This window comes from Eleginops maclovinus, chromosome 20 (genome assembly GCF_036324505.1).
Source record: "Eleginops maclovinus isolate JMC-PN-2008 ecotype Puerto Natales chromosome 20, JC_Emac_rtc_rv5, whole genome shotgun sequence".
In the NCBI taxonomy this organism is placed as follows: Eukaryota; Metazoa; Chordata; class Actinopteri; order Perciformes; family Eleginopidae; genus Eleginops; species Eleginops maclovinus.
Window position 1 is genome coordinate 4499158 of NC_086368.1, and position 26077 is coordinate 4525234.

General features: G+C 39.9%; 1 protein-coding gene across 1 annotated transcript; it reads left to right on the forward strand.

Moving 5' to 3' along the window:
- The first annotated feature begins 1710 nt into the window (after positions 1-1710).
- Positions 1711-21705, forward strand: LOC134883158 (protein-glutamine gamma-glutamyltransferase 5-like). Its single transcript, XM_063911369.1, has 15 exons — positions 1711-1845; positions 4305-4475; positions 6188-6436; positions 7591-7709; positions 7984-8112; positions 8421-8598; positions 9538-9673; positions 10191-10300; positions 12449-12564; positions 13693-13819; positions 14454-14737; positions 15943-16117; positions 16726-16889; positions 17997-18133; positions 20328-21705. The coding sequence occupies exons 1-15, from the start codon at positions 1818-1820 to the stop codon at positions 20473-20475; spliced, it is 2271 nt and encodes a 756-aa protein (XP_063767439.1). The 5' UTR covers positions 1711-1817; the 3' UTR covers positions 20476-21705.
- The last annotated feature ends 4372 nt before the right edge of the window (positions 21706-26077 follow it).

A 26077-nucleotide genomic window follows, 5' to 3' on the forward strand; every position in this document is an offset into this window, starting at 1 on the left:
GAGAAAAACAAAATAAAACAATACATAAAGGTGAGAGGAAATAGATATGGGATTTGGCTTGGGAACCGAAGGGTGTGGACTCGTTACTGGAAAGATTCCCCTGCTGAGACCCAAGTGCTCCAGGGAATCAGAACCTGGGCAGCCCCTTCGCTGTGCCATCTCTCCATTAGTCTATAGGCACTACCAGTGGCGTCGCTGGCACGAAAAGACTGGTGGGGCCCGGTCGTGCGTGCACACGCGAGGGGCTGTTGAAGTAGTACACATATATTCGCTGTAAGTGAGTCGTTTAAAGTGCACCTACCTGCTAACTTACTAACTAAGAGAGATCACATAAGCCAGGTGTAGTAGCCTATAGTACAATACAGTAAGCAAATCCCACAATTCAGAAGTTGAACTCCATGCCACCATGCCACAGCGGGCCAGGACTGCATTTCACGAAAGCGTCGTTGAGCAACTACCATCGTAACTGTGGAGAGAGAGCGTTCAAAATGATAGTCTCTCTATCATGTGACAATGGTAGTAGTTTCACGACTCTTTCGGGAAATGCACCCCTGAATACAAGATACCGTAAAGGCCTACCTTATTATTACCGGTTCAGCCGCACTTACAGAGACTGATGAGGTAGTGGCAGCTCCCGGTTCTCCGGTGGGCCTAGCACCTGGCAGAACAACTCCTTCGTCGTCTTCAAGCTCAATGGGAATGTGAACGGCTAGGTACCAGTGGAGCGCAGCTAACGTTAACTAAGTTAGGCTAACAGCAGCCACTAGCAAAAAGCCCACTCAGCCTCAACGACGAACAAGCCGTAAAGTTGAGCAGTGTTTGCTAAGATTAGGTCATTCAGCTACTCACTAACATTACTAAACTAACTCACAAAAAAAGAAATGTAAGTAATATACAACTTTAAAGGTCTGACTCAATAGCAAAGAACAAAATGGCACCTGCCGCTTCAGAACAGAAACTTGGATTGACAAAATGTCTCTGCCTATCACGGGCAAAGTGAATTAACAAATTACTATTGGTTCGTTCAAAATTCAAATGAAAATGCATCAAACAAATAACTCTGATTGGTCTAACTGTACAGAATTCTGCATCAATGGTGGATGGTAATATGTGACATATATCCGTCTATTATTTTTCATTGGCTATGGGGCCAAAACCGTTTTGCCCCACCGCTCATCATTGAAATCGCGTTGAGCAAGCGCACTGTGTTTTTGACTGCTCACCTGGTTAAACAGGGGCTGAGGGGCCAGCCCCTTGCCCGTTGAGGAAGACTGCTAGGTGAAGCGCGACCATTACTCAACACGGACAAGAAGCGATTCGGAATATACCAGACAGTTACAGCGCTACCATTGTCATATTATGTCATGTCATGTAATACACACGCAATCATGTTAGTTCCGAAATAAAATACATATATATTACTTGTTGTTAGTGGAAATCAAATTATTGATCATGTCGTGAACTGCGCCACAGCGGCCACTAGTGGTGGGGCCCAGCCCCACCGGCCCCTAATGCAGAGACGCCCCTGGGCACTACGTAAACAGATTCATTGAAAGTCGTTGTGGCAAAAAGTAAATAAATGGAATATAATGGAATAGCATCATAGTGAAAAAGTCAGCTAGGAAACAGGAGCCTTTATTTTTGATAGGAAGGGTTTACACTACTTGTTGCAGGTTCATTACAAATGGGGTTGGGCTTCCCAACTATTTAAATCTCCGAATACAGAGTGTGTGTGCTTTCTGTGTGCTGCTGACTGCCTGCCAGTGCACATTTTTATCCTCCATACAATAACGATTCTAGGAAGGAAACTTTTTGGAATGATGGCACGTTCAGCTCCAGAATCTGGTAAGAACATTAGAGTCCACTGTTGCTCAGTTTTATTGGATGTTTTATTCATGGTATTGTGTTTGGGTGCAAAACATAGTTTGACAGTCAGCCAACATCTAAAAATAGCATAGTCCGCTGATATTAAGAGGAAGAATGCATACCATCTTAATATGGACTTCTAGCTGTTGATTTAATAAATGAAAGAAAAACACAACTTTCTTTCCCCGAAAAAAAATGCTTTTTGGACAAAACAAATGGCATTTTCAGGTTTTTCTTTCAATGCCTGTGTCAAATTTATTAGCTTCTAAATTCTAAAGTAGACCAGGATAATCATATATTAAATGTATGTGCTGACAGGACGTGTACAGCCTGTTTAAGTAAAGCGTGTTAGTGAAAACAGCTATACAATGCTGTAAATATGCCTATGATGCAGACTTTCTGAATGTCTTAAATTCAGTCAAAAATATTATTGTCTAAAATGTTCCTAAATAGAGATTTTATAAGTTCTAAAATAAATGCTTTTGGCAACAAAAGGGTTGTAAAAATGGTATTGTTGCAGTATTGTAAACTACATGTAAGGACATTTTCCTGCATTCTTCTGCCAGTATGACCACAAAATACAAATGTGTAATTACTTTAATCCCGTGTGGTTTATTTAACTTGTTGAAACCTGCAAAAACCCTTAAAATGGCTGTCAGACTCAAAGCCAAAATATCTTGGGTGAAAGTGTCTATAGCGCTAAACACAATCAAAAAATAAAGGAATACAATTCACAACTTCTTTCAGTAAACAGTTGAAACATTGTTGTCTTTGCACTTGCCAAGGTATTGACTCCAGCCCAATTAAGGTACAGTAAAGATACCCTGTTGAACTACATTTTCAACAGGAATTGTATAGAGGAAATGTGCACCCTGCAGTTTAAACTACACCTCAGGACTGTGTGACTGTGACACTCCTACATGCTTGGGTTGACCCACATTTGCACGTTTGTTCATTGACCTCAAGGCGGAGGCCAAATGTTTTCTTTTTCCTCCTGTCTTGTTTGGTCCTGTCCCACTTACACAAACATTTCCTCACTGCACACTATGATCCCTCAGCGATGAGTTTTTACACTCTGTCATACATATTTACATATTCTTAGGACTTGTCCACCCCCGCCCTGTCATAGTTTCTGTTCACATGCAGAACCGGTTTACTGTGGTTCCAAATCCTCACTTCACACCAGCAGCGGTGCCATTTATCATTTTTTTCCAAACATAAAAAAAAGAGACTGGTTATGTACTAATGTGGGCAATTAAATTACAGGCTGGCGCGTTTTATGCAAAGTGACTCTCAATACTAGAATAAAGCATGAATATACACATTCATGTACATAAGCTTGACACTTGCCTACTCATTTAAAGTACCACAACTTATTTTAAAATGTTATTGGTAAAGGTGCAGTCGAGACAGGATAGATAGACAGGATGGAATACAACTACCTTATTTTCAATCGGAGAGGGAAGTTGTCTTTGGATCACTTGAAGAGCTCTATTCTGTTCATTTTCAGGTTCATATTTGTATTTAGTGCCTCTACTGGGACTGGGTCTCCATGCTTTAATGTTCAAAAAGCTCTTTATTTGTCTCATACTGCCTGTGCTGCAACACCTCTTTTCACCCTCTGTCTGAAACCAGAGCCCAGTGTGTTCTTATTGGTTAGCTGGCCGGTTCTGTTGTGATTGCTCAACTGCTTAAAGATGTTGCACCCCTTAACCTATTAAATCATTCAAGAAAAAAGAAACAAGACCTTTTTTAATGTCATATGCACATAACCGAAGCGTATAAATGGCAATGGAAATCAGAATAAGAATAGCATTAGAACAGGTAATATTTAAAATGAATAGAAGTCCCCAAAAAACAAACCCAGGAAACACTACCACACACAGTCAAATGAAAGAGATACAACTTTTTTTTTAAAGAAACACAAAACTAGACACAAATTGCTATGGAGCAAAAGTTGGCTCAATGTTCAGTTTAAAATGAGGAAAGTTAATGTCTGCTTGGTATAGAATCGGAGGATGAAACCCTCTTTATTAGTCACATACATGCACACAGCAGAGCACACACAGTGAAATTGGTCCCCTGCATTTAACCCATCCTAGTACTAGGAGCAGTGGGCAGCTATTGTGCAGCGCCCGGGGAGCAATGGGGAGGGGGGATTGGAGGTGTCCGGTGCCTTGTAAAGTATTGCACTTAAACTCTGAAATTGTTGCTAAAGCGCCGCACCCAAAGAGTTTGAGTTGGGACCAAAACCTGACTTAACCTGTGTCTGAGTTCTCAAGAGATAAATCAGGTCATGTCTTTCAATTGCCTACACAAAAAATCTTTATTCGCGATTACTAATATATTTCATAAATAAAAGTTAACAGAAGAACATTGTGGCTCACTATCTCTTTTAGTAATCTGATTGTTCATGTTTCTTTTATTTTTCCTCTCAGTTTTTAGGGGAGTGGACCTCAACCCTATGTCCAACAGCTTCCTCCACCACACCAATGAGATCTCTGTGGATCAGCTGATCGTGAGGCGAGGTCAGCCCTTCAAACTGACCCTGAATGTGGCACAACCATTCAACCCTAAACTGCACCAGCTGCACATCACTGCAAAGACAGGTCGGGCGTACTTTAAAGTATTTGTTTTTGCAAGTCTGTGCAAGTATCTTTTAAGCATGTGTTTTACTAGAACTGATCTGTCAATTTAATTAATGATCTGTTCAGGAATATTATTTTTACCTGAAGTATCTTGTGAATAGCAAAACAAATTTGAGAAATGTCGACTTCACAAATGGTGAAGATCTGTACTTTCACAAAAGGATGCCTACATTTTTTGTTATTCTTCATATTCAATAGAAACATATCAACAAACTATACCTGTGGCCCTTTAATAAAAGGATGGAAAGTAGCACAAAAAATAAATACAAAACTCAAAAAATTAAGGTAGTTTTAAGTGTTTTATGAATTTGTAGTATGACTAAAATTATTTGTTTATGACTACTATAAGGAACCATTGATGTGGCCCTCAGTTGAATTAAGTCTAACTCACCAACTGTAGAGTATTGTTACAACAATAAATTAAACAAAACAATCCAGTGATTAGTAGTTATTGATAGCAGTAGTTTTACTCTTGATTTCTGGGGCTTTTATTGATATTTTGAATAATCTACCACTACCTGAGCTTCCTTCAAGTATTCAGTTATTGTAGGGATTTTATTTTGAAAAACCAAGCCTCCTCCTGAGCTTCCGTTAAAGATAAAGTAATTCTGTGGGTCCAGTATTTAGAAGGGGTGTGGGGTTGGGTGGAGTGAGACAAAATGAGGGTGTCTGATATCCATATATAGAGGCGCTGTGACAGGGGGCGCTGTGCCCTCTTACTTTCGCATGTGCCCTCATACCAAAGTGTCAATTTTCCCCGTAGAATGTTCAACTGATGCAAGAAAACAATATATATGTTCGTCAAAAGCTGTATAATAACTCCCAAAATATGAAAATCTAGTCAAATAGACTGTCAGACAGCAGAGACAGCTTTGTTTTGACAGAGCTCGGATGTCGCGTTGTTGTTTACGCCTGCAGCGCCATCTTGTCCACGGACGTCATGTTCTCGGCAGAATTGATATATCTGATATACCAGATCAGCGCCACAGTAAAAGACAAATATACCCTGTATGATATGTGAGGTTATTCCATAATAAAGGGTGTGATAAGAAAAGGCATTTTGGCCTAACTGTGTGTTTTTGGGTGTGACCGTGACTGTGTCTATGGGTGTGTCTGCTCTAATGACTTTATGTCAATTATCTGTGTCTGTCTGGCAAGATCTACGCTTTGTGGTGACACTGATTGCTCCCTGGGCAGACTAAGTCCAATAGATAGTGCAGTGAGGCCTGGTTAAAAAAAACTGTAACTCCTCCTTAGTGAGATTTAGTGTGGTGTCAAAGATTGGCAGCAGGTCACACAAAGTGTAATGACTTTCTGGATGCATTCGTTTCAGAATTTTTGGATTCTCCTCTGCACTTTAGCTGTGATAATGCTCCCTCTACTTATTAACAAACAGTGCAAGTCCTATTATAAAATCTGAAACGCTTAGATTTTAGATTAAAAAAACAACAACTGTGAAGTCCAGACCCTTTTTAATTTGTAGTCTTTAGTCTAGGTTAAAGAATGCCGAATCATGGTCATCGCATTTTCTTGTGATTTCCTTAAAAATAGATTGCCAAAGACAGATACATGTCATAGTACGCCATTCCGAGATGTCTGCGTGTTTTGATGGGTTTTTGTGAATGGCAGGATGTGTGTAACATTCCATTAACTTCAGTGGCTCTTCTCTGCAGGAGAAATTCCGACGGAGAAACAGGGTACGCTCTCACTCTTCGGGGTCCCAGATGTGTCGACTCGCTCCCCATCAGCGATAGCTGTTTGGAAGGCAGATCTGCACAAGTATTCCTCTCCACTGACAGTGATCCTTATGGTCACCCCCCCAGCTGTCACCCCAGTGGGGAGGTGGAACCTGACTGTGAAACTCGGGGGGGAGGAGATGTTACTGGGGAAGCTGGTGGTGCTCTACAACCCTTGGTGTCCCGGTAAATGCTTCTTCTGTCTGGTGTATGGGAAGATAATTTAAAAGCTTTAAATATACCAGTGTTTAAGAGTAACCAAGTAGGCCTACATTTAATTGTCATATGGGATAATGTGCAGCGAGGCGTGATCATTTTTCAATAATGACCTCACCGCTGCACATTATCCCGCGTATTACACTGCTACATACTGAATCAACGAACAACTTGACTCCCAATATTAACTGAAAAGGATTTAATTCATTTAAAAATGATGGTAGCTTTTGCCTCCGCATCGATCGAGGTTTACTGTAACTGTCCAAGTCTGTTCACATTATCTGTTCCATGAACCAGTCTTTAAACACTGCCAGAGCCCATACTGTGTTCCTGTTAGTGTTTGCATCCTGTCTGTCTTCTTATGCTGTTCCTGTTAGGGTTTACTTTCTGGGTACGGTCGAATTGTCCAAAAATCCGCTCCCATCGTCTATTCCTATCCACTATTCCTTGACCTTTGTGTGAAACGTCACGAAGTTAAGGAATAGTGGATAGGAGAATTCGGAAAGGACTTAGGAAAAGAGACTGCGGTACTTTGAGAATCCGACTGCACTTACACTATCCCACGTATTTATGATGCGCCAGCGGACGTTATTAATGTGCGTCTGCTGAACTACAGTTTGCTATAAAGCTCATCTACAGACGTTGCAACGTGCTCTCTGATGATGCTGTTTTATGCTTTGAAAAAAAAGGAAAGTGAAACTTATGCTCGTCACCCTCACCCTCCGGTCCACACGTATTAATCCACATGAATCCCAATACGTATGATTATACTCAAGTAAAAGGATATCAGAAGGACTCAAGATATTAAAATGGAAAAAAAGGCTTTTTACAGTTACATTTGTCCCTTTAAGCCATAAAGTAAGATTGCTAACGTAAGATTTTGAATACAGGACATTTGATCATATAATTTGAATACCTCCCTTACGATTAAATAAATAAATTGTGTGTGTGTGTGTGTGTGTGTGTGTGTGTGTGTGTGTGTGTGTGTGTGTGTGTGTGTGTGTGTGTGTGTGTGTGTGTGTGTGTGTGTCGGTCTGTCTGTCTGTCTGTCTGTCTGTCTGTCTGTCTGTCTGTCTGTCTGTCTGTCTGTCTGTCTGTCTGTCTGTCTGTCTGTCTGTCTGTAGATGACTGGGTGTATCTGAAAGATGAGAAGGAGATAAATGAGTATGTGCTGAATGAACAAGGAGTCATCTTCAAAGGCAGTAATAACTACATTTCCTCTATGGACTGGGACTTTGGACAGGTACACACACACACACACACACTCACACACACACACACACACACACACACACACACACACACACACACACACCACTTCTTTATATACTTTTTAGAATTCAGATACCCAATGTTCTTTTTTTAGTATCACTGATGTAAGCTTTACATTTTAAATGTCATATTTTAGTGGTTGAACTTTAAATTTGAATGTTAAAGCAAACTGCAAATGATGTGTTGTTTACATTTTAAGTAATTCCAATCTATATTTCAATTCAAAATCCTCTCTCCTTTTCCAGTTTGAGGAACAAATGGTGGACATTTGTTTGACGATGTTGGACCTTAACCTCAAACACGAGAAAGACCCCGCTGACGATGTTTCCGCTCGCTGTAACCCCATCTACGTCAGCCGCGTGGTCTCCGCTATGGTAAGAAATGTGTTTTGTATTTCTTACACACAGCTTCACAAACCTTTTTATAGCAGCTATAGCATTTGTTGGGGGACATTTTATACTGTTGGGATCCAAAATCCATAAAATGATGCAAATCAGAGTTATTCCACTTTAATGCAGAAAGTAAAAATGACGGGATTGATAGTGTTAGCATGCTTACATCATATTAAAAAAATAATTGGCAAATGTCTAATCAGGGACACAGCCTTCGGAGTCAAATCTGAAGTTGCAATTTTGAGGAGATAAAATGTCGCATTTATAAAGCTTGTCCTTATTTGTTTTAGATAAACTGCCAAGATGATCGTGGGGTCCTGATGGGGCGCTGGGGCCCGCCATATATCGGGGGGCATCTCCCCTCTCATTGGAGTGGAAGTTACCCCATCCTGCGTCGCTGGTTCAACATCGGTGCATACCCCGTCAAATACGGGCAGTGCTGGGTGTTTGCTGGTGTGATGTGCTCAGGTAACAATTGAAATATTACATTTAAATTATTGAAATGCTCATAAGATAAAGAAGGTAATGAATTTCCCCCTGGGGACAACACATCTAAATCCAAATATAATGTCTTGCAAGGTAGTTTGAATGGAATAGAGGAAGTACTCACTGTATATCTTTTGACAAAGTAAAATAAGGAATACTACATTTGAAAACTACAAGCTAAGGCATAAAAAAACAACAGTGCCAAAATTAGAAGTATTTGTAATGCGTTATGGCCAGTTGTGGATGAACTACGTAAGCTAAGGGTCTGAGTATTACTTTTAATATTTATTCTCAATATTTCAAAGCTAATAAAAGTGTGTCCTACCCGTTCAGTGTAGCAATACAATGCTGCATCAATTGGAGTCACTGGGTTAAATGATCTGAAAGCTATTGAAAATAAATCAGACTTTTCAAGTAAGAAATGTATATCAGCATTCTTAGAAATTAGAAAAGAAACATTAATATCCTACAAAGGCAACATATTATGTTTCTGACTTATTTTGGGGTGAACTATCCCTTTGAATTAAATTTACATGCAGATTTGTGAGCGTTTGAATCTGAGTTTGAAGCCATTTGTCTATGAATTGGCTCCTTAGCAATGAGAATAAACAATAAATATTAAACTGTACCGATTTACCATTAGGCAAAATGTCCAATGCAATACAAACACACACTGAAAAAAAAACAAAACGCTGACTTTTATTAAATGTATTATGTCAACAAACTGTTTTAGATTAGTTTAAATCAATAATATTAAGTTGAACCGAATACTTTTGAATTAAACTCGAGATTATTACTTTCAACTAACATAATCAAGTTATGTGAAATCTGTTGATACAATACTTTGCCAATGTTGTAGGCAATGTTTCAAGTGCAATAAGGTAACTTACTGCTAAATCAAATCTTTGTTTTTGGTTTCAGTGATGCGTCTGCTTGGCATCCCCTGTCGCGTGGTCAGCAACTTCGAGTCAGCCCATGACAACAACGCCAATCTGGTCATTGATGAGTACCACGCAGACTATGGAGTCCGACCGAAAGCGAACCACGACAGCATTTGGTGAGAGGACACAAAACAATTACTTATCAACACACTGCACGACATGTTGAAGAACTCTTATCCAGAGTGAAACAAAACAACTACCTGAAAGGCACTAAATGGCATTGGTGATAATTCTCTGTTTTTTTTACACCAAAAATAAGTTATGAGATCCATTGTTGATTTTAGATATATTGATTAGAGCAGCTTAAAGTCATGCAAAGAAATGTATATACATATTTTGTATTTGGACAATATTAATATTTATATAGTTTTTATAATATGTATGTATGTATTGTATTATAACATTCTGTGGTCTGTAAAATGTGTAAATCCGTACGTTGATATTTAATTTAACCTTAGTGCTTTCTCATGCAGTACCTTGTCATTGCTGCTACCTCTGCTTATGACTGCTATTATTTATTTATGTCTATAACTATTACTTCAGTTAGTGATCCAAACTAAATTTCATTATACCGAAGTATGATGAGAATAAATAGATTCAGATTTTGATTATTATTGTATAATCATCTGTTAGGAACTACCATGTGTGGGTGGAAGCGTGGATGAGGCGCCCTGATCTTGCAGAGGACGGAGCATTTGACGGTTGGCAAGTTCTGGATCCAACACCACAGGAGAAGAGTGCTGGTATGGATGTTACACTTTATAAACTTTAACAGAGACACGTTGTCTGATTGACCCGTTCATGCTGCTTTCTTTCTTATTTACAAAATAACACAATGTTCATCCTTTTGATTTTCTTGTTTTGCTCAGAAGAACTTCCATATTTATTGTGCTTTAGAGGAAAGTTTGACCGAAATCATAAACTGATGATTCTAATAATATGCCCAACAAATCCCTTGTAATTATGGCTAATCTTTATTTTAATATTTTGCTGTCGAAATATGTAATAGACAGGTAGAAAGACAATCATTATAAAATATATTTTATTTTATTCAATTCAGGAGAAACAATATTACAGACCAACTAATAAACCCTCAAAAAGAACACAAACTGACAGAAGTTTGTGGGTGATCTGGCTGCACCTTGAGCACATTCTTATGTATCATGAGAGAAGGTTATGTTTAATTAATTGAATTAATAATAATCCAAACTTTAAAAAAACGTTTTTTTTAGTTTTCTTCTCAGAAATAACTACATTCCTGAGATATGGGCCAACTTTCTTACACCCCTTAAATCAAGAAGGCTTCGTGACCCACACACTAACCCCAACCCCAACCCTATCTAACCCTGTAAATCCAATTAACCTCATTACAGTTATGACCTTTTACCGATTTAGGTTACACTGAAAAAACTGGAACGTTGACTTTACGTTGACTTTAATTGAATATATTATGTCAATATTGTCGAACCTCAGATTGAAGAGGAACAGTGCGGTTTTCGTCCTGGTCGTGGAACGATGGACCAGCTTTTCACTCTCGCAAGGATCCTGCAGGGGGCCTGGGAGTACGCTCATCCGGTCTACATGTACTTTGTGGATTTGGAGAAGGCATAAGACCGGGTTCCCAGGGAGATACTGTGGGAGGTGCTGCGGGAGTATGGGGAGAGGGGGTCGCTACTCAGGGCCATCCAATCTCTGTACTCCCAAAGCGAGAGCTGTGTCCGGGTCCTCGGTAGTACATCGGACCGATTTCCGGTGAGGGTTGGCCTCCGCCAGGGCTGCGCTTTGTCATCAATCCTGTTTGTGATATTCATGGACAGGATTTCGAGGCGTAGTCGTGGGGGAGGGGGTCTGCAGTTCGGTGGGCAAAGGATTGCACCACTGCTTTTTGCAGATGATGTGGTCCTAATGGCTTCATCAGTCTGTGACCTTCAGCACTCACTGGATCGGTTCGCAGCCGAGTCTGAAGCGGCTGGGATGCCATGGTTCTCTGCAGGAAACCGATGGACTGTCCACTCCAGGTAGGGAATGAGGCCTTACCCCAAGTGAAGGAGTTCAAATATCTCGGGGTCTTGTTCTCGAGTGAGGGAACAATGGAGCATGAGATGGGCCGGAGAATCGGAGCAGCGGAAGCGGTACTGCAGTCGCTTTACCGCACCGTTGTGACGAAAAGAGAGCTGAGCCAGAAGGCAAAGCTCTCTGTCTACCGGGCCATCTTCGTTCCTACCCTCACCTATGGTCATGAAGGATGGGTCATGACAGAAAGAACGAGATTGCGGATACAAGCGGCCGAAATGGGATTTCTCCGCAGGGTGGCTGGCATCTCCCTTAGGGATAAGGTGAGAAGTTCAGTCATCCGGGAGGGACTCGGAGTAGAACCGCTGCTCCTTTGCGTTGAAAGGAGCCAGTTGAGGTGGTTCGGGCACCTAGTGAGGATGCCACATGGACGCCTCCCTAGGGAGGTGTTCCAGGCACGTCCAGCTGGGAAGAGACCGAGGGGTAGACCTAGGACCAGGTGGAGGGATTATATCTCTTCGCTGGCCTGGGAGCACCTTGGAATCCCCCAGTCAGAGCTGGTTGATGTGGCCAGGGAAAGAGAAGTTTGGGGCTCTCTGCTGGAGCTGTTACCTCCGCGACCCTGACGGAAAAGCGGGAGAAGATGGATGGATGCAATAGATTTCACATACCTGTATAAGATTAGTTGAAAGCAATAATATTAAGTGCAAATAAAACACATTAGGTTCAACTTAATATTATTGCTTTCAACTAACCTTTCAGTGTAGGGAGAGGTTTAGGTGGACTTCCAATTAGTAGTTTTAAGTGACATAAATATACTCAAACACTCTAAAACTGTTTCTTTATTTAATCATTTTTACATTTTAACCCTCCTGCAGGTGTTTACTGCTGTGGTCCCGCCCCGGTGAAAGCCATCCTAAGCGGAGAGACAGACCTTAAATATGACGTCCCATTTGTCTTTGCCGAGGTCAACGCCGACTGTATTGACTGGCTGGTCAGTGAGTCTCAACACACAGAGTACACATTGTAGCTGGTTCAACCCCCCCCTGCCCAAACTGAAAGCTAAATCAGAATCTAACTGCCACCAAGGCACCAGGTAGCGAAGTCCATTGTCCAGGCAAAAATGTAGTTTGTTCGGTTTATTTCCCTTATGTTTTGACGATTGTTACGTCCCCACCAAGGTCTAAGGGACCAGGGGACAATAACATACACCAACCAATAATGGAGGGAGTCAGAGTAACGGTTAACATGTGCTTTTTTGGGCTTTTGAGTGAGGAGGAGGAGGAGACGAAGGGAGATTGTACCAAACTAAAGAAATGAATATAAAAAAACAAGGCCTATCTCCAAATCTATCCTTAAAACAAATACTCAAACAAAACCCCTCACTCTCTGCACTTCTAAGGATGGAATCAGACACTAACAAAAGGATCATGCAGGCTTTAGTGTCAGCAGCAGGCCCAGGTCAGAGAGAGACAGAAAGCTTCCTGGTTGCTTCCTTTATGATCAGCCCTGCCTGCTGATTGGCCAGCTGAGGGTGAGGGGATCTAATCAGCCATCAGTCTCAGGTGCACCAGCAGGTACCGATCAGCTGCTGATTAGCTGCATTGAAGAGAGGGAGAGAAGAGAAAAGAGTAGGAAGGAAAACACACCACACGTACAACATGCCTGGCATGTAACACGATCAAACAATAAGGCAATTGCTTTGAATGCCTCTTTTTCCCTGGTGAAATAAGGATTAATTTGCTATATACAAAACAGCAAGAAAATAAATGATGAACTATTATATATGAAAAATCTGAGTACAAGGAAAAACTGAAATGTTGACTTTAATTAAATGTATTTTGTCAACAAATTTCACAAAACTGTATAAGCTTAGTGGAAAGCAATGACATTAAGTTTACCTAATATTGTTGTATTTAAACTTGGTATTGGTTTTCAATCAACCTAATACAGTGAGATCTGTGGACACAATACATTTACAAGTCAACGTTTCAGTATTTTCATCCTATGCTTTAACAGACACACACCGCTAAATGGTTTCAAATATATATATATTTTATTGGTACTGATTTTGTGAAATTAATTGTTTCTCTGTGTTTCTACTGTTTGTGTGTCCTGTCAGGTTAAAGCTGATGGCTCCAAAGTGAATATTTTCTCTGACAGTGCAAGGGTGGGTCACAATATCTCCACCAAGTCTATCGGCTCCAAGGAGAGATGGAACATCACCGACAATTACAAATACAGAGAGGGTGAGTTTGGGTAACATAAACAGCAAAGGATGAAGAGTAATTATCTACTCAAGTTTTGAGGGACTTGTATTTCACTCCGATATTCCCATCTCCTCCTACCTTATACTTCAACTTCACCACAAATCAGAAAAACGATATTGTTCTTTTAGGTCCACTAAATGTTTTCATAACTAAAGTTACTTCAACAATTCAGATTAATAAAACAAAATATAATCAACAAATAATGTGTTATGTACGAATAAAGGTAAAGCTGAAACTGTTTTGATCCAATAAGGGAAATTCTCAAGCTGGCAGCATTTATAGTTAAAACCAGCTTCTCCTCTATCAACTGCAATATTAAAGTGACAAACACATCAATGCATCAATAAATATGATACAATTATTTAGTATCTATTTTGTCTGTTATAGGCCAATGCAGAATAGAAGGAGTTTTTGTACTTTATGTAGCCTTCTTTTGATGCTCATAAATGTGTACTTTTAGTTCATTAAAGGATTTTGTTGCAGGCTTTTTACTAGTATTTCTACACTTTGCTGTAACTGCTTTTGCTGAAGTAAAAGTACTTTATCCCCCCCTGTAAACAGCTGTCTGTGCTGTTGGTATCTCTCGAAATAGACTTTGAAACTCAATTTACAGGAACAGATAAGGAGAGGGAGGTCTATAATAACGCCATAACCAAACATTACTCCAAAACTGATGATGAGGAGACGGATAAGAATGCAGTGATTGAGGAGGACCAGGAGGAGGATGAGAGTGAGGACAACGTGGCAGTGGAAGATGAGGATCCCCCGAGTGATGAGGAGGAAGATGATGAGATTGAAGAGGGGAACGAAACTGGGAGGGAGACCACAGGAAGTATAGATGCAGAAAACCCGATCAGCATATCTCCACCTCCACCTGTGACCATGCAGTTTGAAAAGGTGTGCTAAGTGATCATTAAGAGCTGTTAAACTGGATGGTTATATTTCTGAAGGTTCCCTTTTATGCAAAATTGAGTTTTTGCTGTCTTTTATACATAAATGTGATAGATTGACATTATCATGATATCTTCTGGAAACAAGTGCCAGTGTCGGGTACACACACAAAGAGATGAGCTGAGCGGAACAGAAACACACATCATGCTAATTAATAATGAATAATTGGCGTAATAATCAGGCAGTATTATGCGTGTAGAGGTGTGTGTGGTTATAATGTAGCAGCCTGCTGCTCTATATGATCTAAGGAAGGTAGACATAGAAAAGGCGGTCCGTAAAATCAGCTGTTGACAGCATACACTGTAGGAATCACTGACATGAATTCTTATATCAATGCAGACTGGTTTACAGACCCTCCTGCTTTGCCAATTTATACTGGAGAAAGTTAATACCTCATGGGTTTGCTGTACACACTGTTAAGCCCCCTTAGACAAGGGTAAATTGTGATAATTGGCTATACGCATTTCATTGGTTGATCAATTGTCCACGAGCACGTCAACAGTGTGTTCCGGTGCTTCAACAAGTAGCTCCACACTGCAGGCCAAAATGTCCTTAAAATGAAGTCCAACTTTGAAATAATCAAATTAAAGTCTGAAGTGAACTAGTCTCCTTTGCGCTCCACCTCCTCCTGTGCAACCTGAATACTTTCTCATGCTCACAAGGAACTAACTCTTTAGCACGAGAAACTTTCTCTTGAAAACAGGTTTGTCTTTCTTTTTTGTCCATGTCCCTTAGAGGATCCCTAGGGTGTAAAGCTGAGTTAGGCAGTTATTTTTACTGAAATATTTTGGTGTATTAAACCTCCAGTTTGTCTCGGGCCTCACACGGGGCCCCCAAAATGTAGCATAAATTGCTTGTAGCTGATTTAATAATTAACACCAAATATGTCTTAGTGATTTACAAATCAAAATGATATATCATTAACACAGGATTGGTATTAGAGATAAACAAAAGTGATGGGACTCAACTTTAACAGAAATCAGGATCAGAAACACATTGAAATAAGAAATATCTTTACCACAACATAAGTATTTAGGTGGTTAACATTCAACAGCCTAAGTTTGAATATGTAACTACTTTTTCGACGTCAACTTCTTCACGACAAAAATGTTTCAAAAAGTGTATTCAGTTGACTTGTGTGTGTGCTACAGGTGAGCCCACCGAGAAACGGTAAGGATGTGAGGCTGAAGCTGGTGCTGCGGAGTGAGAGCAGCTCCGTCAGGTCTCTCTCCATCAACATCAGCGTCCAGGCCACAAGGTACAACGGCTTCCCAGCCATGACCATCCAGACCGAGGTGAAGGACAAGAGACTGCAGCCCGGGAGAGGTGAATCCTCTGCTTCTTTGATATTGCTGTATGCTTTTGGAGGCGGATGTCTAACAGTGTCGTAAAATCTAAAGACAGACACAAATAAAGTAACCTAACTTATAATTACTGAGTTTGGGGATGGGGGTTACATTTGAGGGAAAAAACTTCATTCTGTTATTTAAGGTGTACATTTATGAGAAAACTGCTCTGATATTCCCTGCTAAAAATGTTACATTTACAAATTTTTTTCCACATTAACAGTGGTTGAACAAGTATTCAGATGTTTCCCTGGAGTACAATTTTAAATACCACACTGCATAAACACTTACAACTAAATGTCCTGGAATCAAAAATGTTGGTAAACTTAAGAAACTTCAGTTAAAGTATGTGTAAGCATCAATATTTAGAAAAATACCAAAAATGCAAAGTGTCTCCTTTAACTGTATTATTTTGTATAGAATAGTATATAATATTACTCTGACATTGTACAATGATACATTCACGAGAAAAAAATCTCATTTTTCTTGTACCCCAAACTTACCATGAGGAGAGGGTGGGGAAATGTGTATCTTTTTGAAGAACTTGCCGTAAACCTGTATTAACTCTCTATTTTCTGTGTATTGGAGATTTGTCTATCCCGATCACGGTCCCATTCTCGGCCTACCATAAGCCCATGGTGGACTGTGACAGCATGAAGGTTTCAGCCTTGGTGAAGGACAAAAAGACGCCCTACAATACGTACCTGGCTGTGGACGACATTGTGCTGATCGACCCCCCCATCTCTGTCAAGGTCAGTACAAAAATAAATATGTTTGGCCACTGGATAGCTCAGTGATAAGAGCTGGCAGCCCATATGCACAAAAAAAAAAAACTGAAATGTTGACTTTATTTAAATTTAAAAGTCAACAGATTTCACATAACTGTATTAGATTAGTTGAAAGCAATAATAATATCAAGTGTAGCTCAAACATATTGTGTTCAACTTAATATTATTAGTTTCAACTCAGCTAACACAGGTATGAGCAATTTGTTGACATAATACATTTGATTAGAGTCAACATTTCAGTTCTTTCAGTGTAAATTCGACTCCAGAGCCCTGATTGACAAAATATAATCATATCAGAATTCAATTTATGACCAAGAAGGTTTTTCATAAAGGAAATTTGCTTTGGTTCAAACATAAAAGGAGTAGAGTGCTCAAGAAATCTCATATACACAGAAAATACAATTAGAAAAAAACCCACTTTTGACCGTCTTCTAATTTGCTATTGATAAAAGAACACAAGTTTTAACGAGTTCAAAGTTGCCCACTATACTATATACTATACTATAAAGCCTATAGTATGGCTGTTTTTGAATGGCTCATTTGCCTTTAATGGATGATAATGGACAGAAAAAGGAGGAGGAAGATGGAGACATACTGCGAAGGGCCTAAATATCATGCTCTGGTCTACCTCTACTCTGCCCATAGTATAATTATAAATGGTTAGAGTTTGGGAGACAATACTATTATTATATATAAATGTTAATGGTGATTGTTTTTTTTTCTTTTCAGTCATTATATAAGATATATATAATAATAATAATAATAATTTGAATTTATATAGCGCCTTCCTAGGTACCCTTTCCATTTTGTGAGGACAGACAGAAAACAAATAAACAAACAAAAAACTAGGGCAAATAAAAACATAGAAAAATAAAGTGAATAATTTTGAACTGAGCCATGTTGGTTTTCAAAAAGCTGATGTTTGAAATGAAACAGATCACTTTTGAGTAAACTCCTTAATATAAACACACACCTTTTTATTTTGGATGTTACCTTCTCTTTCGTCTTGATGCTTGATCGGTGGTCATCTATTAAAGTTTTGCTTAAATAAATGTGAAATGTGCGTTCAAGGTTACCACTGCTGCAAAAGTCAACCAATCTGTGAAAGGAGAGGTGATCTTCATGAACCCCGTGACCACCGAGATGCTCACCAACTGCACTCTGAGCTTCTCTGGAACTGGACTGATGAAGAATGAGGCGGAAATCAAGTGAGTGTGTGTGTGTGTGTGTGTGTGTGTGTGTGTGTGTGTGTGTGTGTGTGTGTGTGTGTGTGTGTGTGTGTGTGTGTGTGTGTGTGTGTGTGTGTGTGTGTGTGTGTGTGTGTGTGTGTGTAAATCATATTGGTTTTATAATAAAATGATTGAGGCTAGGCTAGCTACAGTAAAGGTGCAAAGAAAATAATGATTTATGATTTACTATTGATCAGTATCATTGTTAGTTAATGTTGATGATGTGTAGTCTATAAAACATCAAAAAAATAAACATATTTGCAAGACACAAGAGCACAATTACTGTATGTACACTGCTCAAAAAAAAGAATGGAACACTTTTTAATCAGAGTATAGCATCAAGTCAATGAAACTTCTGGGATATTGATCTGGTCAGTGAAGAAGCAGAGGGGGTTGTTAATCAGTTTCAGCTGCTTTGGTGTTAATGAAATTAACAACAGGTGCACTAGAGGGGCAACAATGAGATGACAGGAATGGTTCTCCAGGTGGAAGCCACTGACGTTTTCTCCCTTCCTCATCTTTTCTGACTGCTTATCACTAGTGTTGCATTTGGCTAAGGGGGGGTCACTACTGATAGCATGGGGTGATACCTGGATACGTGCCAGAAGGTTTGCTGTGTCTCCCAGCATAGTCTCAAGAGCATGGAGGAGATTCCAGGAGACAGGCAGATACTCTAGGAGAGCTGGACATGGCCGTAAAGGTACTTAACCTATCAGCAGGACCGGTATCTGCTCCTTGGTGCAAGGAGGAACAGGAGGAGCACTGCCAGAACCCTACATAATGACCTCCAGCAGGCCACTGGTGGGAATGTCTCTGACAAAACAATCAGAAACCGAATTCATGAGGCTGGCCTGAGGGCCCAACATCCTCTAGTGGTCCCTGTGCTCACTGCCCGTCACCGTGGAGCTCGATTGTCATTTGTCATAGAACACCAGAATTGGCAGGTCAGCAACCGGCGCCCTGTGCTCTTCACAGATGAGAGCAGGTTTCCCCTGAGCACATGTGACAGACATGAAAGGGTCTGGAGAAGCCGTGGAGAATGTCATACTGCCTGTAACATCATTCAGCAGGACTGGTTTGGTGGTCGTTCAATGATGGTCTGGGGAGTTATATCCATGGAACGACTCACAGACCTCTACAGGCTAGACAACGGCACCCTGACTGCCAATAGGTATTGAGAGGACATCTTTGGACCCATTGTCAGACCCTACAATGGTGCAGTGGGTCCAGGGTTCTTCCTGGTGCATGAAAATGCCTGGCATTATGTTGACAGAGTATTCAGGCAGTTCCTGGAGGAGGAAGGAATTGATACCATTGACTGTCCCCCACGCTCGCCTGACCTAAATCCAATACAACACCTCTGGGACATTATGTTTCTGTCCATCCGACGCCGCCATATTGCACCTCAGTCTGTCCAGGAGCTCAGTGATGCCCTGGTCCAGATCTGGGAGGAGATACCCCAGGACACCATCTGTCGTCTCATTAGGTGCCAGGCATGCATACAAGGACATGGGAGCAATACACAGTACTGAGTACCATTTTCAGTTGGAGAGGAAACAGAAAAATTGGAAGATATAGTTTAATTAGTTAACAATTAAGAGGGCTCACCGGCCAATTTACAAAGCAAATTCACCACAAACCAAAACATCTTTCTTATAAAATAAAACGACAACAGCAAACCGAAACACTAGTCAAAACAAGTTGCACGTCCCACACAGACAACAAAGTACTGGCCCTGGTTGGTGATTGCCTGCACCTGAAGGAGCTGCAACACACACACACACACACACACACACACACACACACCCACACACACACACACACACACACACACACACCATCAGTGATTAGTCATTTAATTTGTGTGTATTTTTTAAATGTATAAACACAAGCAGCTGCACAAAAAGTATTAAACTTTTTTATTTAGATCCTAACTCATTTGATTAAAAAAGAAATAGCAACAAGATCATACATTTGATGAGACATTTGATAGCACATTTTGGTGTTTGACCATTTTAATTACTCTAGCGGTACATTTTTATTGGCGCTCAAAAGTTGCATCAGGCAAAAAAATGTGTCATCCAAAACCTCGATAACACCAGGAGAAGCATGAGTTTTACTGACAAACTAAAGCCATTCTGAGTTAACCTATTGCTATTTGTGATCCCTGCAGGCTTCAAGACTTGAAACCATACAACCGTCTTCATGTCTACTTTTCCTTCGTTCCCTACAAGTCCGGTAAGAAGACTTTGGTGGTCGACTTTGACTGCTCCACCTTCAGGGACATCAAGGCCAGCTGCATCGTCAACGTCCAGCCCTAAACTCTTACTTCAGAGCCAAACTGTGTGTTTTAAAAATCTTCACTATTTAATAATTGAATGGAGAACAGTAAAGCTATTGTTGCTCCCACTTCGCAGCAGTGTAGCAGAGTTACTGCACTAGTTGTCAAAAAAGTATTGTGAGCGTATGTATGTATTGTTGGCAGGGGGGGCACTTAATGCAGTAGTGTTTTTTTGTATAAAAAATCAATGTCATGCCCATGGTCAATATCGCACTTTTGGCCTTTTTTTTAGGAGCTGCTGTGGTGTTAAATATGTGGGGGTTTAGGGGATATGCAGACACAGATTCAAACAACGCTGATTTAAATCAATTCTAATTCAGTGCTACTAAGATTGCAATTAAACATTTTTAACAGTTGTTAACGTATTGTTTTTAGTGAGCACATTTTCTCTCTGCAGGGCATAAACAAATATAAAAAGAAAGTGTCACAATGCTGCACATTACTTCGTCAGAGAACAGAATTACACGATTTAATTGAATAATTGATTCTGACTGGTCAATTCAGAACCTGTGACACGTTGTTAATCCAGTAGTACAGACCGCTGTCAAGGACTATATTGACCGTTAAGGAGGATCAAGAAAGGAAAAGGAACAGAGGTTAAAAGACGGAGCAGTGGATGTCAGATAAATCCCCAGAAAAAGAACAGACAGGAAGTAAACACTAACAGGAACACGGTCTGGGCTCTGCAGTGTTTAAGGACTTGTTAGTGGATTAGAAACTGTGAACAGACTTGAACAGTTACAGAAAACTTTGATCAGTGCTGCCATAAAGTTGTTGTTGTCACAGTTCCAGCCGTTAGTGCGCCGTGGAACAGAGTTTTTTTTCTTTGCGGAAGAAAAACGATAATTTTTGTGTCAATAAAATAATTATAATTCGAAACAGAGTCGTTAGTTTGTTTAGTATCTGGCAGTTTGTTTAGTATCTGGCTGTGTAATATGCGGGCTCCCTGATCAGTCTGTCGGGTGTTCTTTTCCCCATAATGACTGCCTCGCTGCACATTATCCCTTACTTGACTTGGTACCGACACACACATTCTAAATAAAAAGTTATCAACTTTTGTCCTAACAGGGATGTTAAGGGTCAGATGAAACGTAATCCTTGTGGACTGCACTATATTTTTGTATTAAAAAGAAAAGTTGGAATGTATTTTTATTATATGAATGTGTTTAATAAATCGGAAACATGTCTAAATAAAGGTAATTTAAAGCAATTTTTAAAGGTGATGTTACAGATTTTTTAAATATCACACCCTTCTATTTTTAGTCTGATATTAAGATTCTTAATTTTTTTAAAGTAAATCCTTCCTCACTTTATGAATCTTTTCTTTGTATAAGATATACTGAACACTCAACACTATCACTATAGTTTTTTCTGGAAGCCAACAGTACATTTCTCTACACATTTGAAACGATTTCTTTTCTCATTGAAAAGGTCAAAGGGAATAATTTGTGATAAAGAATGAACAACAGTGCCCTTTGCAAATGTATTTTTGTATTGGTTAACACATAAGACTAAGGTATTACTGTATGTAACTCCGTTGAAGCACAAGTCAGACACAAGTGGTTTTCTTGCTACTGGTTTATTGAAGACTTCTCTCCAAATTCACAGTGAAAACTAACACAGTATTGACAAGAACATATAGAGATCATGTTAGCTTAGTATAAAATAACATCATGCACAGCATGTGGATTTAACATTTTCATCCATCCATCCATCCATCCATCCATCCATCCATCCATCCATCCATCCATCCATCCATCCATCCATCCATCCATCCATCCATCTTCTCCCGCTTTTCTGTCAGGGTCGAGGAGGTAACATCTCTAGCAGAGAGCCCCAAACTTCTCTTTCCCTGGCCACATCAACCAGCTCTGACTGGGGGATTCCAAGGCGCTCCCAGGCCAGCGAAGAGATATAATCCCTCCACCTGGTCCTAGGTCTACCCCTCGGTCTCTTCCCAGCTGGACGTGCCTGGAACACCTCCCTAGGGAGCCCTGCGGAGAAATCCCATTTCGGCCGCTTGTATCCGTGATCTCGTTCTTTCGGTCATGACCCATCTTTCATGACCATAGGTGAGGGTATGAACGAAGATGGCCCGGTAGACAGAGAGCTTTGCCTTCTGGCTCAGCTCTCTTTGAGGCCATACTCCTCCTTCAGCACTTTATGGACCCCATTATAAATCCCTGTCATAACAGAGGCATTGTCAGTCCCTATCCCCAGGAGTTTCTCTTTTTGAAGACAGCGCTTCTCTAGGAAAGCAACAACAGCTCGGGCTATAGATCTGGCATCTCCTCCCTCCAACTCAACAAGCCCAAGAAAAGTTGAGACAATTGTCTGTTTGGTGTCACTAAAGTACCTTATCACAACACTAGGTACTTAGAGACACTAACATCTGTGGACTCATCGAGGAGGAGGCTGAAACGCTGGTCACCGACATCTGTGACCAACTTTTTCAAAAAGTATGGCGCTAAAACACCTTTAATCATCTCCGTGCACTTTGTCCTGTGCATTTTAAAATGAGTAGCAGCAGTGGAGTCTGAGAACGCAGCTTTACATGCTTCCCCAATGTGGTCACATGCCAGCATGGAGCAGTGTTCAGCCATAGCTAATACCATGGTGGCTTCAGCCTTTTTTGTGGAGTTTTTTAAATCATTAATGGCAGCTTGCTTTGGGAGGAACTGTTATAAGGCTTTGCCTTTTCAGTATGTTTTTTAGTTGCCATGTGTTTTCTTACATCGCAAAGTTTGGCGTAGAAATCAGCCTTACAGTACATGCAGTATGTCCGTGTATCGTCTCCAATACACGGCCTCAACCAGCCTTTGAATTCAATGTTTGATTCCTTTCGATCTTTTTTTCGAGCATGAAGTTTAGACATGATGAGCTAGCTAGCTAGATGTTCAGTTTATGTCAGAGGCATACACACAGTGGACGCAGTGAGTAAGTGACTGAGGCTGTGTGAGTAATATGCAGTTATTTATTTGAGTGTGACAGCGCACAGTGAAGAAACATTTATATGTTCGTTCTACAGCAACAGATGGGATCAGCGCCAGCGCGAGCGGTGGCTTTGCGCACGCGCGATACTGTCCGGACCCGGCGAGTGTGAGTCGCTTTGACTGCAGCTGGGACTGCGGCGCAAGGCTACTGTGAGACTGACCGCCTATCAGTGCCTTGGGACGGCGGAGGGGCTCACGGCAGCACCCGCTGGTCGTTGAGGAGAGTAACTGCAGAACGACACATGCTTTTGTTGCACTTTTAAGAATGACGCTGTGGCCGATCCTTTGTGTAGCACATTGAATTGTATTCCTGTAGGAACAGTAACAGAAACACATGGATATCAGTCCTCAGCGTCTGTGTTGCTCTGCATTACTCGTACCGTCTCACGTCTCACTCTACGTTCACCAAAAACAGTCATAAACTTTAATACTGAAATCAAGTTAAACTCTTATTTTGAAACGTAACAGAGAAAACCCATGTTAAATATATCTTCCGAAATGCACGCTGGCTTTGCTAAGGTTAGCATCTGTGTCATTAGCCTTCGCTTATTCACACACAAATAAAGCTTTTTAAACCTTTTCACATCATTAATTAGCAAGAGTTAGCCTCGAACTATCATCCCTGTTTGTGGTTTTGTTTACTGTTGCACATTTCTCACTTCAGAAGACAGTTTCATAGCTCGTTTTCAATATCATTATCGTCGCCCGCCATATTGAACTATATTCATTACTATGGGCTCACTCGTCTGCATTCAAAGTCACGTTCAAAATCACTACATGTCACAGTCACAGTCTAACACTTTTACACGTTATAATATTAATATTTCATTCTGGTTATGATGTCTGAGCATCTTAGCTGTAGGAACAGAAACACATGGATATCAGTCCTCAGCGTCTGTGTTGCTCTGCATTACTCGTACCGTCTCACGTCTCACTCTCCTAGTGACTGGCGTCAGCTATATGCACACAGCGCCTCCTGCTGACCAGACCAGCTAGATAATTAATGAAATCACAGAAAATATCAATCGAGTCATTTTAACCTGTTGTAAAGTCCTTAGCTGTTTTGACACTTTTGATGTCTCTGCAAACACCCAGTGCCACACTTTCACGTCAGAGTCTCCAAAACACCAGAAAAGTCTCCAATAACACAAAAAAATTAAAAAATCGCTAGATTTGTCGCTAGAGCAGCCCAACTGAGCTTTCAAAAATAAAAGTCCTTCAACTAGTGCTAAATTACGTGATGCACAAATACAATTTAAATAAATTCTCAAAAATGAAATTGGTCTCAGAAAAGGCAAACAAATTATGCAACCAATACAATGGCAACAGTTGCAATGTATATTAAACATTTAATAAGTGTCACCATAAATCATTACTAGGCTACTAATAGTACTAATACTGCTAATACTACTACTACTACTACTACTACTACTACTACTACTACTACTACTACTACTACTACTACTACTGCTAATAATAATAATAATAATAATAATAATAATAATAATAATAATAATAATAATAATAATAATAATAATAATAATAATAAAACCACCCTTCAAAAACAAGCAATATTAGAAAAAACAGAATAGGAAGAGACATAGACAGGGAATACAGTGTTAATGTAATCGTCTGTTGTTCTAAATTTAATCAGGGAAATAAAGGTGCAGGAGGAAAATGTAACAAATCAAATCAAAGTTTATGCCTAGAGTTAAAACAACAAACTGAAACATCGCGAGATTTGGTTTTAAACATCAGCTTTCGCTCCCCACTTCTCTGAAATAGAAACCGAACAGCTGCTGCTGCCCGTCTAATGATGCGTTCAGAGTACGTGGAAATCAACAAACTTCCACAAATGCTCTTTCCATGAATTAAATGTATCTTTTTTATGCATTTCCTCAAATACTGCACTTACTTTTCCTATCTGCTTCACTACAATAATTTACAAAACATAATATCATGTAATGTAATTTAATGTAAGATGATGTACGTTATAAAGTATTTCACTTTGGTGTGAACAAATGGAATGCTCTTGCAAAAAAGGATGATTATTTTGTATTAAACACATTTTAGTTATTTAAAACAAAAAATATGTTGGGTAATTAACACTTTAATATCATCTTGTATTTGATAAAACAACATTGTTTTACTAACCCATAAAGCATATTGAATAGATATGTTAAATGGGAAATAGTTAACAATTAGTTTAAATTTTATTGGTAAAACAAATCAGTAGGAATATAGCAATAATATAAAATGATATTGTTATTTTTTTGTAAAAGTTATCTTCATCTATAAAATCCATCATCCATGAGACGAGATGGAATGATTCCAAACCAGGTTTCAGTCACTAAACATAAGAAGGGAATAAAAACGTATTGATGAATATTTATATTTATTTCGTCACCTTTTGTTAGTATTTCCTTTTGGTACGAGTTATTATATGTGTATTTAATGAAAACGTTTGATTATATTTAAATATTTATATTAAACCGTTACATATGTTAAATCCAATGTGGCAACCAGGGGGCGCCATTGAAATCCCAAATTCCTACGATATGCCTAGGACTTGAACGCGGCATGTAAGGG